Source organism: Dermacentor albipictus, chromosome 1 (assembly GCF_038994185.2).
Source record: "Dermacentor albipictus isolate Rhodes 1998 colony chromosome 1, USDA_Dalb.pri_finalv2, whole genome shotgun sequence".
In the NCBI taxonomy this organism is placed as follows: Eukaryota; Metazoa; Arthropoda; class Arachnida; order Ixodida; family Ixodidae; genus Dermacentor; species Dermacentor albipictus.
The window spans coordinates 374,102,198-374,120,613 of NC_091821.1; the positions used below are offsets into that span (position 1 = coordinate 374,102,198).

General features: G+C 47.2%; 1 protein-coding gene across 2 annotated transcripts in view; it reads right to left on the reverse strand.

Annotated features, from left to right (window-relative positions):
• Positions 1 to 1,013: 1,013 nt before the first annotated feature.
• The window catches only part of LOC135901775 (probable serine carboxypeptidase CPVL), a 152,342-nt gene continuing 134,939 nt past the window's right edge, over positions 1,014 to 18,416 (reverse strand). Inside the window, exons 1-4 of one of the 2 annotated variants that reach the window (XM_065431634.2) lie at positions 5,272 to 5,598; positions 3,132 to 3,348; positions 2,719 to 3,049; positions 1,014 to 1,890 (exon numbers count right to left, since the gene is read on the reverse strand). In XM_065431634.2, coding sequence (XP_065287706.1) covers positions 1,091 to 1,890; positions 2,719 to 3,049; positions 3,132 to 3,348; positions 5,272 to 5,357 — 1,434 coding nt within the window. In that variant the 5' untranslated portion in view covers positions 5,358 to 5,598 and the 3' untranslated portion in view covers positions 1,014 to 1,090. Of the gene's footprint in view, positions 1,891 to 2,718; positions 3,050 to 3,131; positions 3,349 to 5,271; positions 5,599 to 18,416 lie in introns of those variants that run through there. The other variant, XM_065431633.2, reaches the window with a different exon arrangement.

The following is an 18,416-nucleotide window of genomic DNA, read 5'->3' on the forward strand; positions in this document are numbered from 1 at the left end:
TCTTTATTTAGGCGTTTTACTATTCGACGCAATTTTTTATGAACAGTAAAATGGTATGCTATCTTAAGAAAATGTAAGAACTGCAATAACCGCATAACTTGAAGCAAAGCGCAAGAAAAAAAAAACGCGAGGACAAGAGAAGGAAACGAAGACACTGCGCGTTTGTAAGCAAGCAAGCAAGCAAGCTCCATTTCTACCATTTCTACGCAAATTTAATTCTCTTGTCCTCCTGCCTTTCTTTTGCGATTTGCCTCAAGTTCTACAATACCAACTAGCCCACCAGCCTGTCCTCTTGAAATGCCATAACCGGCAGTGTTAGGGCAGAGCGCAAAGCGGCATGTTCGGCAACCACCTAAAACAAGGTTTGAACTCAGGCTCATTCTCTGCGGAAACTCGCGGCCGTTTGTGCCATAACGAGACTATAGGTGAGCTATAGTTGGTACATGTTTTGGGAGCAAACAGCGCCGTCCTCCACCTGGACTATCCCGACCTAAGACAACAGTACGTTGCCGACTGTGGCTTCGCGTCGCTTTCACAAAATCGTTTGCTTTCCGCATAAAAAAAATTGTGCTGCTTGTGACCACTGCGGCAGTGGGGAAAATATTGAAAGAGTACTTTGCCCTTGACCTCGTTACAGCGCACGCAGCGCACGCGGGCGAACTCGCGACCGAGTTGGCCCGCCTTCACGATCCTCCAGACAATCCTGGAACGCCGGCCCATGTAAGTCGTCACACCACAAGTCGCTCAAGACACCCATGAAGATTTTACGTTCGAGTGGCCTATCAGAGAGACTATAGTTCTCACAGGCTTCCCCATATCCGCTTTCTTTTTCGCGGCTTTGCTTTATCTTTCCGCTAGTCTTCCCGTCATTATTTTCCCCTTACCCATCCCCAAGTGCAGGGTAGCAAACCAGATGCTATTCCGGTTAACCTCCCTACCTTTGCCACCCCATGTCTCTCTTCAACAGTATCATAAACACAACAAACCAAGAAAGAGACGGCCCACTTATGCCCTTCACATTCCGCTGCGTTTATTTGCATGCACGTCAATTATAAGAATTCTTGATCTGCCCTTCCTGCAAGTAAGGATTTCACGCGTCGAAGGGCTTCCCTTCGATGAATCGAGTGATAAGGTCGAGCGCAACCTCGGGCTGGTCGAAGGGCAGGATGTGACCGGCGTCCCTAACAAGGACCTGCGTGAAATTTCCCACTTTTCGGACGTAGCCTGCGACACCGTTTCCGTCCGGTCTCTTCCAAATCTTACGCTCCGCCTTGTCGAAAGCTTCCTTGCCGGACCATTGGATGCTGCACACGAAGTTGTCCGTCAGTGGGTACGCGATGATAATGTCCAGTTGACCGTTGTATATGAGCACCTTGTACTGCGGCTTGTCCATGAGGGATGCGAGCCACGGCTTGACGGACTGCATGATGTCCCCACGAAGGTGCCTCCCAGTGGCGTCACCGTTGTTGAAAGTCAGGTTACCCACGTGAATGGCCTTGCGGACAACGGGCGAGTCGACGAATGCCTTGTAATAGTCGAAGCAGTAAGGGTTACTCGACAGCAGGAAGTTGTAGAACGAGTCTAAACCAGTGAAATTCTTGAAGTACGATGACTGGTATAAAGCGTCTAGGTTGAAAAATTTGTCCCAGCTCAGAAACGCGTCCATGTATCTTCCCTGCTTGATGTAGCCAACGGCCCGAGCACTCTCCGCGCGGATGTAGTCGGCTTGTCCTCTGTCTACGAGGCCGATCTGGTAGAGGAAGTCGGCGTAGTCGAGCATGGTCTCCGGGTCGACCATTCCGTCTCCGATGGCGATGCCGCGCAAGTTGATCTTGACCCTGGGTGCCACGGCTCTGTCGATGGCGTGCGCGATGGCCGGCACGTACTTGCCTGTAAGGAGGTGACAAACGTTCATGCAATCGGGGCGAAATTCACGATGCTGCATATTTCTCAGATGGTGTATGTTTAACGGCTCCGAAGCTATCATATATCCAGCTACTTACCGTTCATGCCAAGAAAGAATGCAATGGATATCTAGGGAGCTCTAGCATATGGACATTGTCTAATGTACTCAGCTATCAGCTTCCTTTACGCATCAGCCGCCTCATCTGTTCTTATCTCCCTCCGGATCACGACAGATGTTGCTGGCATCTGATGATCTATCAGCATTTATGCTTTAAAAGAGCTAATCCTTGTAGAACCAACTTCTTAATTCACAATATTCTCTCACTCCCCCACTATAAGCTATAGGCGAGAGGGTGCTCGAATACACTGATAATATGAAAAACTGCAGTGCGGGATTCGATATTTCGCCTACTGCTTAGGAGTGCTGAAGGACAGTGGTCAGATAAAGATATGCGGACGAAGTTGTTGGAAGAGCTGGTACCTAAAGAAAGAAAGAAAGAAAGAAAGAAAGAAAGAAAGAAAGAAAGAAAGAAAGAAAGAAAGAAAGAAAGAAAGAAAGAAAGAAAGAAAGAAAGAAAGAAAGAAAGAAAGGGAGGTTAACCGGCAGACCGATATCCAGTGCCTAAAGATACATATTCGAGAAGGGGAAGAGACGTTCATGACAAGCGGATAAGCACGCCACAATATTTGAATAATACACTGACATGCACAACGCAAGGTGCGACGCATATGTCGTGTGCTTAATTTATTCGTGAAAAGCGTCTGCGCGCTCTCCATGAGGTGCCGAAAGGCACAAAAGCAAGATCAACTCACCGGCGTACGACTCTCCCGTTGCATAGAAGTCGTTGGCCGCGTACTCATCGAAGAGCGTGAAGAACTGCTGCAGGGCCTCGTGCAGGTCACGGCCGACGTCTACCTCGTTGCGAGCGTATCCGCGGTCGTCCTGGGTGAAGCTGAAGCCGGCGCCGACCGGGCTGTCGATGTAGAGCATCGAGTAACGCTGCGCCCACGTGGTTCCGCGGAGCTCGGGCACGCCGCCTTTGGCCACCCGGTACGGTCCGTGCTCCACGAACAGCCCGAACAGCGAGGAGCTGCCCGGTCCTCCCTGCAGCCACAGAACCACGGGCGCCTTCTCCGGATTCTCCTGCAAGGGGAATCGGAATCAGGAGGCAATATGGGGTTTACGGAGCATGTGTACAGCCGCGTCCATGCAACACGTTATGTACCTTGGCAGGGAAGAACCAGAAGAACAGGTTGTTTCCGTATTGCTTGTTGACTGTGAGGAATCCCGAGTATCCTGGGAAGTCCGGCACAGCCCCGAGCGAACCAACGCGGCTCAGGTTGCGCGCTTTTTCCAGCTGACCAGCCTCGATCAACGGCGTCAGGAAGAGCGGGTCGCCCACGTCGCCCAACTGCGACGCTGCTCTGCGGGCGTTGTCTGGCCTGCGGTCACGTAGCAGACCGAACAAACTTTGTGGCCTCTCCGGGTTGAGTCTATGAGGACTTGAAGTTTTAAAACTGGCTGAGTCACATATATGTGCATGCGTTAACTTCGCGCTTTAGGTTACTCTGTGCAGTCGAGAATGAAGCGCTGGTTTTGGTGCGTGGCGCTGTTGCAAGCACCCTGCCTCGTTGTCGGCGAGCTCGTCATCGTCTAAGCTACATCAGTGTCCCTCAAACCCGTTGAAATGTAATCCTGCGGCCAGGTTTTCTGGGCAACGAAGTACATCAATCACTGATTGCAGAAGCGGAGACTCTCGCGATATTACCTTTTTCACGAAAGTTCAGTTGAAAAGTGCTTCCATTAAACGACGTGTGTTTTTTTTTTCTTTTTTTTCTTCCCTTCCTATTTAATTTCCTCGCGTCCCAACGAAACACGTCGTGACTGCAGTCCTGTAACAGCAGAGAAGGTAATAAACAAAGAAAGAAGGGCAAGAACAACGCTTGCAGTTTGCTCACCCATTTCTATTTTGCCGCAGCCATTAACTTCTAAAGACTCTCAAAGCAAGCTGCCCCCTCCCTTAAAAAAGAAAACAAGAAGTCCCATATAGGGACTCCGGCCGTGCAAACGGCAGGTTGGGCGCACAAAATAAAAGACGAATGTCCCCGTCCCCTCCCTCTGAAATCTTTCTTTTTCGTCCTTGGCATGATCCGCCGAGAATGTATGACAGTTACTATAAACAAAATGCTGAGTAGAGTAAGAGAATTGGAGTATTAAAACATAACGTCGGTTCGTCTAACTTTTCGCATTACCGTTGTGCCTCCTTGTTGTCTGGTGCTGTCAAGTACAAAACCATGAGCTAACGTACGATTGTAGACCTGCGACGGGAGGAATGGAAACAATGTTTTCGTATAGTCTACGGCTTATTAAAAGAAAATAAATGTATGGAGTGCCACCAATGACAGCGATATTTGGCCCTATGAAGACAGTAGGAAGGTTCATACCCGTTGCGGACCCAGTAACGATTCCTGAGGGGGGCATAATATTATTTTCTGGCCATTATTCCGCCTTTAGCAAAGCATGATCGTGACGTAAATAATGACAGCTATGATGACGAAACACGTGAAAAAGCCGCGAATACTGGATGATATAACCATTAAATTGACACTAACGAGCAGCACTATATCCGTTTATATAGTGGCACAAAGCGCTCTTTTAAAACCCCATTTCAATTCATTTCGTCGGACGATTTTGATTATTACTGGAGAAACTACGGATATAAATTTTCTTTCTGTCGTTTCGCATCAGATTCATAGCGCCGGTACATCAGCGTCACATCACGTACAGTCAACCGCAAAAGTTTACGGACCGCGGGATCTCAGAAAACGTTCAATTTCCGAGCAGCCTGTAACAGTAGTCAGCATAACCGAACATCACCATGATGTTCAGATATGGCGGTAGAAGTTGTAAATACCAATACTAAGCGGGCGTTGTGAGGCTGCGCAGGTATTCAGCTTTCTCTCAGATTTTGTGTTCCGTAAGATTTTCTCGTTGACTGTACCTCAGAGTATATTTTCGTGCTTTGACCGATTCAAAGTACGAAAATACCTCGAAACTTGCTACATCGAGTCTTTGATTCCGTTAGAATGCACTTGAGTCCTACGTTATCGATAAACGTTTAGGTATATCCGACTAGACGCTGTAAGTATTCTTGACACTATGGTGGGTTGTTGCAGGAATTTCAAGATGACGCCGTCATCCGTTTTGTTTTCTGGTTCTGCGGATTTTACCGCTTGCATTTAAGGGAAAAGTGCCCGCTTTGCAGAAACGCAATTTGCTATGGCAGCTTAACAAAATATTCCTATTTGGTGACCCCTCAAGATCCATCGCTGCAGAAACAAGGCCTATCACAAACTCGTACTCACCCATTGTAGAGCCTGCGCATGGAGGCACCGAACCATCCCTGAGCGCCATTGCAAAGCACGCACAACGCCAACAAGGCAGACTTCATGTTCGCGTGCTCTATTTTAGCCTCTTATCACCCACAGGCCGACGACGACTGCGACGGGGATGTTTCTGATCATTCGCAGACCTCGGTTTCGCAGCAAAAAGAAATGCTATCGTGTAGCACAAATTTTACGTGAGCTATTCTACACGTGAAGCTCCATTGCACTGCTATGTTGCAATTGTCGGTATTTTCGCTATCCCTTTAGCGGATAAGGACTGAAGAACAGAGTCAGTCTTTCACACGCGCTGTCGACTCTCCGCAGTGATTTATCGACGATGGGCTAGCACGTGAGAGGGAGGTAGGGGGGAGAGGGAGCGCCTGTACTGCGCTGTTACAGAGGCGTAGAAGCTCGTCTGCACAGAGACACACACGACTGTCTGAGTGTCCTTTTTCTTATTTCTTCATTGTCTTTCTGAAATTCGCCCAGCCTTCAGGAGAACTGCATTTAAGCGATGAGGCTGAATAATTCTTAGACAGTTGCCGAACTTGTCCGTTCATCTTACCGCGCAGCACGTATCTGTCGTACATTAAAATGGAGTTATTTCGGTTCCCGTTCTCTACGAGTTTGATTCATTGTTTTCATCTTCGCAATTCTTGATCAAGGGTGACTGGTGCAGACCTTGGGTCCGTAGCCCTGTGAACATACACTCTAAGAAAAAAAGGACTAAAAGGGGTAGGGAGGTTAGTCCTTTTGGGGACTAACTGATTTGCCACAACCATTAGTCCTTTTGGGGACGAACTGAGATGGGATGAACTGTTACTCCCCATGAACTTACTCCTTCGGGGACTAACAGTTGCCCTTGCCCGATGCTCCTCAAGGGAGTAACGGTAATTCGTTCCGATGCTCCGCAAAGGTGGAAGTAATGAAGTTAGGCAATTATACCCTAATAAAAAAATTAATGAGCTGAAAAAAAATACCGTACCCGCGAGTAGGATTCGAACTCACGCCCTCTCGCTCATAAGTCAGGTACTCTAACCACACCACCACGCCGCCTTTTTTTTTCTTTATTGCATGGAATTATCGGTACTGTCAGACCAACGCAGTTACATTACATATGAACATACAAGAGAAACAAATTCACAGATAGTATACAGTCCAATGTCAGTTCAAAATTCTGGCAAACAAACACAAGCGTCCAGACGTGAAATCCATTCAGGGACGGGATCACATGTAGCCACCACACTACGGACTTGAGCAGTCTCTTCACGGAAGATAGACCTTGTCGAGAGAGGTGGCTCGGCATGTCTGTCGATCATTCGACTTCTCCATAATGAATAAAGTCCTAATAACATAAACAAATCATATGGTGTATTACTGGCTGTATTTTTGAAAGGAAGGAACCGGATACCATCACATGTGAGAGGAAAGTCTTTTTTGATAGTTCTTTGTAAAATGTCCCAAAAAAGAAATGCGTCACGACAAAGTATAAAGCGATGTTCTATTGTCTCGGGTTGATTGCAAAGCCTACAATTTGTATTCCAGGGTACACACAGTCCTTTTTCCTGAAGCCACGTTTTAACTGGCAGTGTGGAAGTGTGCAGCTTGAAGAAAAACGTTTTCGCTGCTGGCGCAATGCACATTCTACGGACACGGCAAAGAACATCTTGACCAAATAGAGACAGATACGGCTTTCGGTACAGAGGTTCAGGGAAAAGGTTATCTATAAGTGCTACATTTAGCGACGTGCGATTAACGGTAAACAAATATTCAAGGTTGAATCTGGTTTTTAAGAATGAAATAGTGTCGACAAGTTCCTTTAAGAAGCCCCATAACGGTAGTTCTTGAGCAACGTTTGTCGTGACAAAAAGAAAAGGGAGGTGTGACGCAAGACGTGCTCGATTAACTGCGAGAAGTAATGGATGACGGACATTTTTAAGGTAAAATAAGCGCATGACCAATTGTCGCACAAATAAATGCACAAGACCCAGGCCTCCCTTTTCAAGCGGGAGAAAAAGGTTGTCCCTTCTCATGGCTTCCCATGATGAATGCCAAATAAAACATGCAAATATTCTATGGAATGCCTGGACATGGACACGTGAGCAGTGCAAGACCTGCAGAACATAAAGAAGCCTAGTAGCGAGAAATGTATTGCGTGCCTTAGCTCTCGCAAAAATGGAGAGATCACGTCCTTGCCAGGTTGTCACCTTTCGACGGATGGTGGTTATCGTGGACGTCCAATGAGGTCCACTATTACGGAAGTTATCGAGAGGTACTCCAAGATATCGCAACGGAGACTGATTCCAATGAATATTCGCGAATACAGAGGGAGTGAGCGCCCACATGCCTAGCCAAAAGCCTCTACTTTTGTCAAAATTTACAGTAGCTCCTGCAGTCTCACAGAAACGCAGGGTAGCGTTTATTCCCTTGGTAATGCTTGGCTTATCGACGCAAAAGAAGGCAATGTCATCTGCATAAGCTAGCACTTTAATTTCCTCATCGGCATACATGTATCCTTTAATGCTAGAGTCGCAAAGCACGCTTAAGCAAAGCGGTTCTAAGTATATGGCGAAGAGTAAAGGCGAGAGCGGACAACCTTGACGAACGGATGACTGTACTTGTATTATATCTGAGAGGGTACGGTTCACAATTAACTTTGTGGTGCAATGTTTATAACAAAGTGTTACACAATTGTATAATACATCCCCTAATTGAAGATGTCGCAGAAGTTGGAACAAAAATTCGTGTTGAACCTTATCAAAGGCTTTGGCGAGGTCAATCTGGAGAAGAGCTACTTGATCCGTACTCCCCTCTATGCATTCAAGGACTGAACGTGCGATATGAACATTTGTCTGTATAGAGCGGCCTCGAATTCCGCATGTTTGATGATCACCTACTAATTTAGTAATGACTATCTGCAATCTATTTGTCAGTATTTTTGCAAATATTTTGTAATCCACGTTACATAACGATATCGGCCTATATCCGTTTACTCTCTTTATCGTTTCATCATCAGTGCTTTTTGGTATTAAGGTTGTGTGGCCCTGATAGAAGGATGGAGGAAGCTCCCCATATTGATAAGCTTCTTCGAAAAGCTGCTCCAGAAAAGGACACAGGAATTTCTGAAATTTTATATAAAATTCAGCACTAAGGCCATCAGGACCAGGCGTCTTGTTCTTCTGCACCACGCCGCCTGGTTGACGAAGCTGCATATTTAGGGAAGGTTAAGCATGGGAACGCAAGTGCGGCAATATAAAAGCGACTCCGTATTTTGCGCAAGCTATGCAGTGAGAGTCTAACGTTGAGTGCACTTGCAACCATAAACGACTGCGAAAAGAAATCAGCCCGAGTATTCTTAGGGTGATTGAAACTGAGGCACTACGCCATGTATACGTGTAGCGAGCTCAGACAGCGCACCGAAGACAACAGAGCAGGCCAATTTCTTTATCGCTTAGCGTGTGCCGTTCGAGGTACACATCGCATCAGTTCCCAACCTCCTTGGAACGGAAGGAACTTAGGTACTATTGACCAAGAAAATCTAGCCGTCTATCAATGACTTGCGCGCGTTTAATGTGTATCGCTCACTTATGGGGTGCGCACGAAGGGCATGCCTCTTCACATTCCAGTTTTAAGTTTCACGTAATTTTCTCACGAAGAGACAAGGCGCTGCTTTGCATGCAGTTCAATAGACAATGCACGAACTTCGAACCATTCACGATTCATAGACAATACGGTTTTCGCCGCATCGCTCCATGACACGGACGAAAACAGCGAAGTGCCCGGGGACTAACTGCTGCCGTTCGTCCTCTCGTTGCTCTCTTTCCGACCAGGGACTAAACACTTACTCTCCGAAATTTGCACCCGGCACGCACATTCATGCAGTTAGTCCTTTGAGGGACGAAAGCGCCCTTTTTAGGACTAACGGCGCAGTTACTCCCGTTTTCCCCGGGATTTTTCTTAGAGTGTAGCGAGCAAGCATGTTCTTATATATATATATATATATATATATATATATATATATATATATATAATATATATATTCTGTTTATATGCGTGTTTGCCGATTACCGCGAGGGGACACAGGCAAGGTGAATTAGTAGTGCCTTTTTGCCATTGCTGTTGTCACCTGTGCGCTGCATGGATTCGGAAACAACGCTTCAAGCGCGGAGCTCGTTAACAAAACTGACCGACAGATTTATTTATTTATATATATATATATATATATATATATATATATATATATATATATATATATATATATATATATATCAATCGGTGAAACCTGCACTAAGGAACGTTCGCCAAAGTCCTCCTATGAAAACCCTTTTAATGTTTTCGCGCAGAGGTCGGCGAGAAGTCTTCCGGTTTCGCGCTTGTGGAGCAGCCCGATAAATTTGGCAAGTGACGAAGAGCCGGAAAACATATTAAGTTGCGGTAGACAGCGAATACGTAGGACCCTCCAGCTGTCACCTGTTTTGTTACGTAGTGAAAGCATTCTTTAACAAATCAATTTTTCTCCGAACTGCGCAATAAAGCTACATACATGCAATCGATTTACCTTAGCATGTTTCTTAAAGGGGCCCTGAAACACTTTTTATCGAAGTGGAGAAATGCATTTGAAGTGAAAGTAGGCGACTTCAGGAATACTTTGCCGGCAAGAAGTACTTCGCTGCGTTCAGCAGAAGCGGTGTTATTGGCAATCCAACACGGCCTCGGCTATGCTCCCGTTCATTCCGCCTTGCACTGCGAAGTGTCCGGCTCAGTGGGGCGTGCCCACAACGCTCCACCTTCTACATGTCACCGTGGCGCGCAGTTCAAATTTTATTTTGGATGTTAACGTAGACGCGACGACTTCCGCCTTTGGTGTCTTTGACGCGAGCCAAACGCGCTTGTCCTCAGCAAGCCGCAGTGCGTTTAGCCCACGGAGGAAGGAAACTCAGGAGAGGCCCTGACGTCACTCTTTGTGAAGCTGAAGTGAAGCCGGATGTTGGCGTTGGTCATGGCGTTGCTCCGCCTGTCGGGCCAGCTCTCCTCTCTTGTTTACATTTCTCGCGAAACCACGCCGCGCTGCGCCCAACCGTGTGCTCGGACCCGCGCGCTCCGCAGCAATACTAAACAATCGTTAGCACGTTAGCATGATTCCGCCAAGGAGGACAAAATTTCCCGCGGATATTCCTCCGTCCGTTGTCATTGCCGTGGCGTGGTACATTGCGTACAGCGTTGCATGCGCATTCATTGCACGAACTTCAGTTCCTCCTATCCTTCCTGGCCACAGCAACATCCGGGAGAGCACGGTCCAGATAACGCAGCGCAACAAAACACGGAGACCAACGCAAACCTGCCCGCACAGCGCCTTTTCCACGGTACGAAACCTACGGAGCAACACGAGTGAGCGCACAGAACCAAAACAGAGCCGCCATTGTGGCCCGAAAGGCGGGGCCGCTACGGCAAAGAAATAAAAAATCTGCAAAAAAGAGGAGAATCTACTACGTCACTTCCTCCACACTTTTCTCCTAGCGCGCGGAGGGGGTAGGGCCTCTCCTCAGTTTCTTTCCTCCATGGTTTAGCCAGTGGACTCGTGGCGGCACCCCGTGGCGGGCGCGGTATGTACTCAATGTAGCCCACGGTCGGACACACGGCCGGACTCGACTCTCGAGAGCGCGGAGGAGCGAGTGAGTCGAGTCCAGCCGTGTGTAGCCGACCGCAGCTTGATGTCAGCTATCGACCAATAGCAGCCGTCTAAGGGAATGATGAAATAGTGCGTCTAGAAGAGAGTGAGGAGAGGCCTCCTGTTGAAAAAAGCGCGTTTCAGAGAAAGGTGACATCGCGATCCGCTTGCGAGCTCCATGCACCGCGTACGACAGCAAAACTTGGCTGAGATGTCCACAGCAGCGTATGCTACCCGCGGTCTATGTTATTTTACCAAGCCCGAGGGGTAGTTCAGGGCCCCTTTAAGTTTGAACACATCAAAAACGTGCACCTATATAACAGACTTCGGGACAAAATACTTTCTTTTGCTTGGCAAACCTCACTGTCAGAAACGCCTTACCCGAAGTTTTCTTGGGTCATACACACACTGCTGCCACAGCGCCTTTTATAAGCTCTGAAGAAGTCTGCCTGGAAACCACTTGCGCACAGAAGACCAGCATGTACGTGTGTGGAAAAGCAGCATGCATTCTCATTCTGCTAGGCCCTCAGCGAAGCGCAAGTGCAGTATTGAACTAAATGAATGTTTAAAAGTAAAATGCATCTGAAGAATGCGTAAAGTGCGACTTACACACAGTGTAGCTGCAGACATGATTGCTTCGGATTGTTAGTCGAATATACGAGTAAACATAAATCTGTTAGGCGGAAACTGAAAGCGGCCGCTAAGGGACGGCATCCGGCCTCGGAAACTCCGCTACATCGGTGGCAGAGGTAACTGGCGCCATCCATCAGGAGGGCGGGAAAGCAAATCCACTTCCCCTGCACGGCCTCCTAGATAAGCCAGCGCGGGCGCGTGCCGATCCAGGAGGCCGAAATTTTTTCGCGTCTTCTCTCAGCTCCTCTCCCCTTGCCATTTCTCGCAAGTCCCTCATCTTCGACTGTCTCCGCGCTCGCCCGCCGGCCCGGCGCCGGCTTAGCCTGCTGCATGAAGTTTCATGCTTCGTTATCTGCTGTTATCGAGAAGCGTGCGCTGCTGTGCGTTGACTGGAGGGGGCAGTTTTGTCAGTTTTGTCCTCGATAGCTGTGTGCTTCTTCTCCGCGATGTTTCACCCGATCCACGACGAGCACCGTTCGTGAATCGTGCAGTGGTGCACGAATACCCCAAAAACAAGCCCTGCAAGGTTCTTTCGGGTGCCCAAAGACAACAGGTGAGCGCGCAGACCCAAGGACATCAGAAGGCGCATGTACACGAACACGGCCCTGTACATGTGCGTGCTCCATGAGTCTCCGGTTGTCATTGCGCCTTGATTGTGCTACACTTCCCTCTTACCAGTAGAGAAAGCTAACAAATAGATGTTCGTCCTCATTGTCACCTGGTCTATGACGTGCTTTTCTGTGCCGAGTCTCATTCTGCAACTTCAGTAACTCGCCCAGCTTTGCATTACGCCCTCAGTGCCTTTTCTGTGTGTCACCGTTCATCAGACGTACTTACAGCTGAAAAATTACTGTTCGTGTTTATGTATTAACTCAGTAATTGCCGATGGGAAAACCGCACGAACAACCTTCATGTGTAGGCATGATACGCTTTATTTTATTTTCTTCTGGAAAGCGTGAGCATTGCAAGTGTCCTATATGCAGACTTTTGCAGTTCGTGTTTATTACACAAAGGATAGCCCAGTAGGTACGACTTGCTGCTGATGTAATTTTACTTCTTCAAGGGGTGTGTATCTTCTTCAAAAGAAGACACACGGTGTCTTCTTTTGTGCCGTCTTTTAATCGCGCTACCGTAACCCCTTGAATCTTCAAGGGGTGTACGGTAGCGCGGTGTACGGTAGCGCGGTGTACGGTAGCGCGGTGTACGGTAGCGCGGTGTACGGTTGCATTATACCAACAAGCCCACATTGAAAACCCTTGTAATTTTACTGCTAAGCATTGCATTCGCGGTGAAAGAAAAGTTGTTTTGTTGGCCAAATTCAGCTGGTCTTTGATTGAGGAATAGGCCTTTCTATGAATGTTTTCTGTGTGCTGCTGCAAAGCCTGGCTACCTGCTGCTCCCCCTTTCCACCGTTACTCAAGCTGTGGCCAAGTGCAAAATAATGTGTTAATGTGTTTCCGTTTTTAGTACAATGTTATTTTTGTTCTGCCATGTCTTTTTCATTTTGTTCAGTAGTAATGAACATGTCACGCATTTCATACACTTTTGTGCAGGTTCATAAGTAAGTTCTTGTTTTTTTGTATGGCTGTCAATAAAACAATCTTAGGATTTTATTCTGCTTCTTAGGTATTTTACGTGTCACTGTTTTTGCCATTACGGTGAATTTTCCCTTTCTTTAGTTATGTCATACACGTCGTCCAGTTTTGTGCAGTACCTCAGGGAGTATATCAGAAGCTCTTCTGCACTTTGGTCTTGGGGGCATTATATAAAAATCTTTTATATGTGTGCACATGAAACGGCCTTCGCGTTTTCTTGAGCTTTTTTTTTATTTCACTGTCTGTGAACTTTTGTGTTGTTTAGTAGTCATGTGCATGTCATGCATTATTCCCTTTTGTTCATTTTCTTAGCCTGTATCATACCAAGTTATTCGAAAATATTTGTTTTCAGAAATGGAGGTCAATAAAAGGAGGCCAAGGATCCGTTGTGTTGGAAGTGGAATTTATATATGTTCTGGAATATGCTGGCATACTCAAAGTATGGTCAAGACTGCGTGCGTGCAAACACATAAAGAACCCACGGCGCACCACGCGCCAGTTCCCAAACAATGCCTGCGGTAGCGCGCGCGCCAGATAAAAAGAAAAAAAAAATACGCGCCGCGGACAGGCAGAAAGAAATCAAAAGTGAAGGTGAAGGGTGGAAAGGGAGTGGAGCGGGTCGTCATAATGAAAACAAAAAGAAAAAACAAAAAAGTATTAGGGTGTTGGGTGAAGAGGCGCCGCATTAGCGCCGCACAGCTGCTGTTCCTGTTGCCATGACAACGCAAATAATCGTGTGCGCCGCCATTTTGCCAAAGTATCGCCCTACTGCTAGGGCCGTAACTGAAGGAGACCTTGGCGCTAGCGTCGAAAGAGCGTCTGCTTAAAAACAGTCAATGGCAGCCGTCTGGTGATTCACCCCTGGGACGATTTCGTTAGCGCAGCATATATCCTGATTCTTGTAAGCCCTCCGCCAAGCGCAAGTGCGTTATTGAACTAACTAAATTTCTCAAAGTAAAACGCGTCAGACAATTCTTTAAGTACGACTTACAACCTGCAGACATGATAGCATCGGATCGTTATTCAAATATACTAGAAACACAATTCTGTTACGCGGAAACTCAAACACAATGCCTTCCAGCTGCCGTTTGTTCTTGTTTGAACGCCGCCGCATACGCGGACACGAAAAATATGACTGACTAGAGGCTAACAGCTTCGCTGTAAAATAACGCATCAGTTCTTTAGATCAGTCCCATTTCTCTTAAAAAGCGTACTAGCGTTTTTAAAGCAGTTCGGGCCGACGTCGGCTGGGACCCGGGTCCAAGAATTCTGGCTTCCGTTAGGGGACGGTTGTCAATCGTGTCTATAGTGTGTGGCTGAGGACTTTGTGCATTGAATCGATGAAAATCGCATAGAAGGTGCGCTAGCATCTTTTTGCCCCCGCAAACTTCCCATTCTGGGCTTAATTGTGGCTATTCCGATTAGGTATATGAGTACGCATTAGTAAAAGCTACTCCAACCCATAGACAACAAATGAGAGTTACCTCCCGTCGTGCTAAGCCAGGTAGAAGGCGGTGTTTCAGTTGAGGATTCAGGGAACAAAGGCGCTGGTTTTTAGAGTCTGGCGAATTCTATTGGGCCAACGTAACCTCGCGAGCAAGCGCTCGGAGCTTTCTTGCTGCGTCTGTCCTTGACATCGGGATAGCGACGCAATCGCCACTGTTATTTGGAGATCGATCGAGCTGCTACGTCTGCTTGCTCGTTTCCAAGGGTACCACAATGACTTAGAAATCATACAAATACGATGTCATGTCCTTTCTCAACTGCCCGATGGTAAACCTGTCATGTGTCGGCGACAAGTCGTTCGTGGGATCCACAGCGTAATGCAGAGAGCAGACTCTGGGGAACGGTCGACTTTGGTATCGCCCAAGATGCACCATTTCTGTAGCATTTCCTGATTGATCGATGGAATTGCTGCACGGACGGCTGCAATTAAGTTCGACAGCGGTAGTTCATGTCAAGTGCGACGTTTCACTAAGATGGTGAAAGAGTATCCTTTCGACTTGCTGAATGTGTACTCTTTAAGCGTCGACTGCAATATACGTTGCCATAGGTGCATGGTTGCGCGTTATAGCGATTGTGGTTGCTGTGGATGCATGCACACTTAGGGAGGCTGAGGCACGCCCGTAGAACTTGGGCTCGCACACTCTGGAGTGTGCGAAGGTTTGTTTTACTGGTGCTAGGCAGCACTGGCAGGCTGTATCTTAGGAAGTCCATAAATAATTCGTCGGTTACGAGCAAGCAGACGTAGCAGCTCGATCGATCTCCAAATAACAGTGGCGATTGCGTCTCTATCCCGATGTCAAGAACACACGCAGCGAGAAAGCTCCGAGCGGTTAGACAGATGCGCCCCGAGACTTTCCGCCGAGAAATTTGAAAACGTGGACTATTGCAGTTAACCTCTTCATATATGAAATGTGTGGTCTCCAAGACAAATCACGGTCGACGATGACTCCAAGAAAACGGTTATTTGTTTCATAAGCAATCACTTGTCCATTATTCATGCGTATAACATATGAAGTCATTGTTTTGCGTGTAAATGCGACTAATCGGCAATTTTATGTGGGTAGTTATGGACTTTTCTTATGCATGTGAGAAGACGTTTGTGAGACCGCCTTCAGCAGCCTCGCTCGTATCTGCGGACGTGTCATGCCGGACGCCCAGATGCAGATATCATCTGCATAGATGGATATCGTGACAACCCTTGGCTGTGATCCAACAAAGCCCAGCAGTGCTACGTTGAGCGTGGATCTTAGCATTCCACCTTGCGGCACATGCACCTTTGCATGGTTAGATAGTGGGATGTCATTTTATCCTCAGTAAACACGAAGAAGGATCTACCCTTCAAATATTGCTATGAATCCAGCGCAACGGGTATGCGCCACTGAGACACAAGAGGTACAGATCGATTTCTGCCAGAACACGGCCCTAATTCTGTACGTTTCCCTCGACAAGCATCATACGTCGCATTTGTCCTCGTGACATGGCTGCGGGAACGTCTCACACTGCTCATCCATCTGATTTTGTGTTTTAATTTCGACATGGCTTGTCAGCAGTGTAGTGCATATATAAGCATCAACATTGTATGATATTGAAGTTGTGACTTCTGTGGTACATAAACATAAACATTGCATGATATTGCACGTTGAATAGGATGAAAATAAAGACCGGTATACGCATCGCATATAGCTGCATACAGCGCTTGATTAGGCATTTAACAAAAGCTTCGCTTTACATAGATTCCGAACATGTGCTTTGGACTTGCGCATTTTTTTTTTCATGTCACTGCATTGTGCATGTTCCTAATGAAGGACAATCCTTTCTTATCAGAGGTCGCTCACTTTAGCCTTGAAGCATGGTGTACACAGCAGTGGTAAATTCCGCGCGGACGCGGGAGGCGTATACAGTTACCCACGTGACGCCTCACTGGGCTCCATATCGGGGTCTGGCGTCATTTAGATAACGCCGGTGGGTATAGATGCGTGCGCGCACCTGGCGCCGCTTTCCTGTTTTCACTTCTATGTGCGCGTGCAGTTGCTGCATTACTGGCGAGATAGCGACGAAGCTCGACCGCCTTTCCTTAGACGTCACTGCACCGCGTGTCCCCCAGCCTGTTTGTTTATTCGACGGCTTTCTTTGATTCGGGACAGAAGAATATCGCTTCGTGTGGCATTATCTAGAAAGGACCACTCTGCGAGACGTGAATGGTTGAGCATAAGGTGGCGCGGGTTCGGTCGACTGTCGACCTCTGTGGTCAATTTCTATTGGAGCGCAAGTTTTGAAGAAAAAAAAAAAAGATTCGCGTACCGAGATTTCGACACGGGGCAAATAACCCCAGGCAATCAGAGTTATTCCGGAACGTGGTGTCTGGTGGCCTTCATTTTTATTTTTATATTAGGCCGTTATTAATTATATCAATCATCAGCCAGAAGCCGTGAATGTGGCATATATTTGGGAACTTCCCATATTATATACCACGTGCACAACGATATATGGCGAGTGATATTTTTGACCATGTATCCTGCAAGAGCCGCACCGGGTAAGTGTGAATGTGCTGGGTCGTCCACTCTTAGAAACGAACACAGCGCAGCGCAGCCATGCTGCATGCGCCGTGTTCGTACTATAGAGTGGACGACCCTGTACGTACTGTAGACTGAGCGTCCATACCAATCGCACATTTCTGGTAGCAGCTGCGAAAACCTTGCGCTTCAGTGCGCATTTAAAAAAGTTGACTCGCAATCCCGGCCCTTCGAAAGAGGATGTCCAGCGAAGCTGTTGAAAACCACCACTATAACAGCTCAGTGAAGTATACAATGCTCTACTTCTCAATTCCTCCCTCCGGCGCATTATTCAGCCACACGAAAATCTGGACGTACGTGCACTCTTAAACAAATGTACACCCTTTGGGTCGTGTCTTGCCACACAACAATAATCGTCATCTGTCTTGTCCGCATTTCCTTTCTTTAAGCGAAACCGGTATTTCCAAGTCACGAACAGTATGCGCGCTTTAAACGACACAAGGCATTCTGGACAGGAAAATTAAGTAGCGAGCGCAACGTGTTCAAGAAAGGAAACACAACTAACACAGATGACGATTACCGCTGCTTGGTAAATATACACCCCAAAGGGTGTACATTTGTTTAAGAGTGTACTTTCCCTGTGACGTCACTCCCCGCGTTGCAAGCTGCCGTCGCCGCGGCCGCTTGCACAACAATAATCTTTAGCGGGAAGCGCATGCGGAGAGCGCTAGGTGCTTCATATTGTTATCAGGAGCGCCTTATCATGAATGATGTAATCAGGAGTGCCTTATCATCGATGATGTGGTTTAGATCGATGCTCGTTTTGTGCTTGTTCTTTAATGAAATGAATGTTGTATTGTACGTTGTATGCGAGATACCAAAGAATTTATGCAGTTTTCGCTTCAATAGCTGAACGTTTTTTTTTTTTTTTTCATGGGGACCCGCCGCGAGAAATCCCGGCCAACTGTACAGGCTAACAGCTTCGCTGCATAAAAAAAAATGCTAGCGTTGCCAGTGGTTCAGTAGATTCTGGTGTCAGGTGATAAACAGTGAAGGACATCCGCAGGAACCCCTGTGCGGATGTGCTGGGCAGACTTAACGCGACGACCGCGCTGGATCGACTGAATATCGGGCAACACAGACTTCCCTTGATTCGAACACAACTCTGCAAATGTCCTGCATATTCACGGGAACGTGCTACACTTTAAA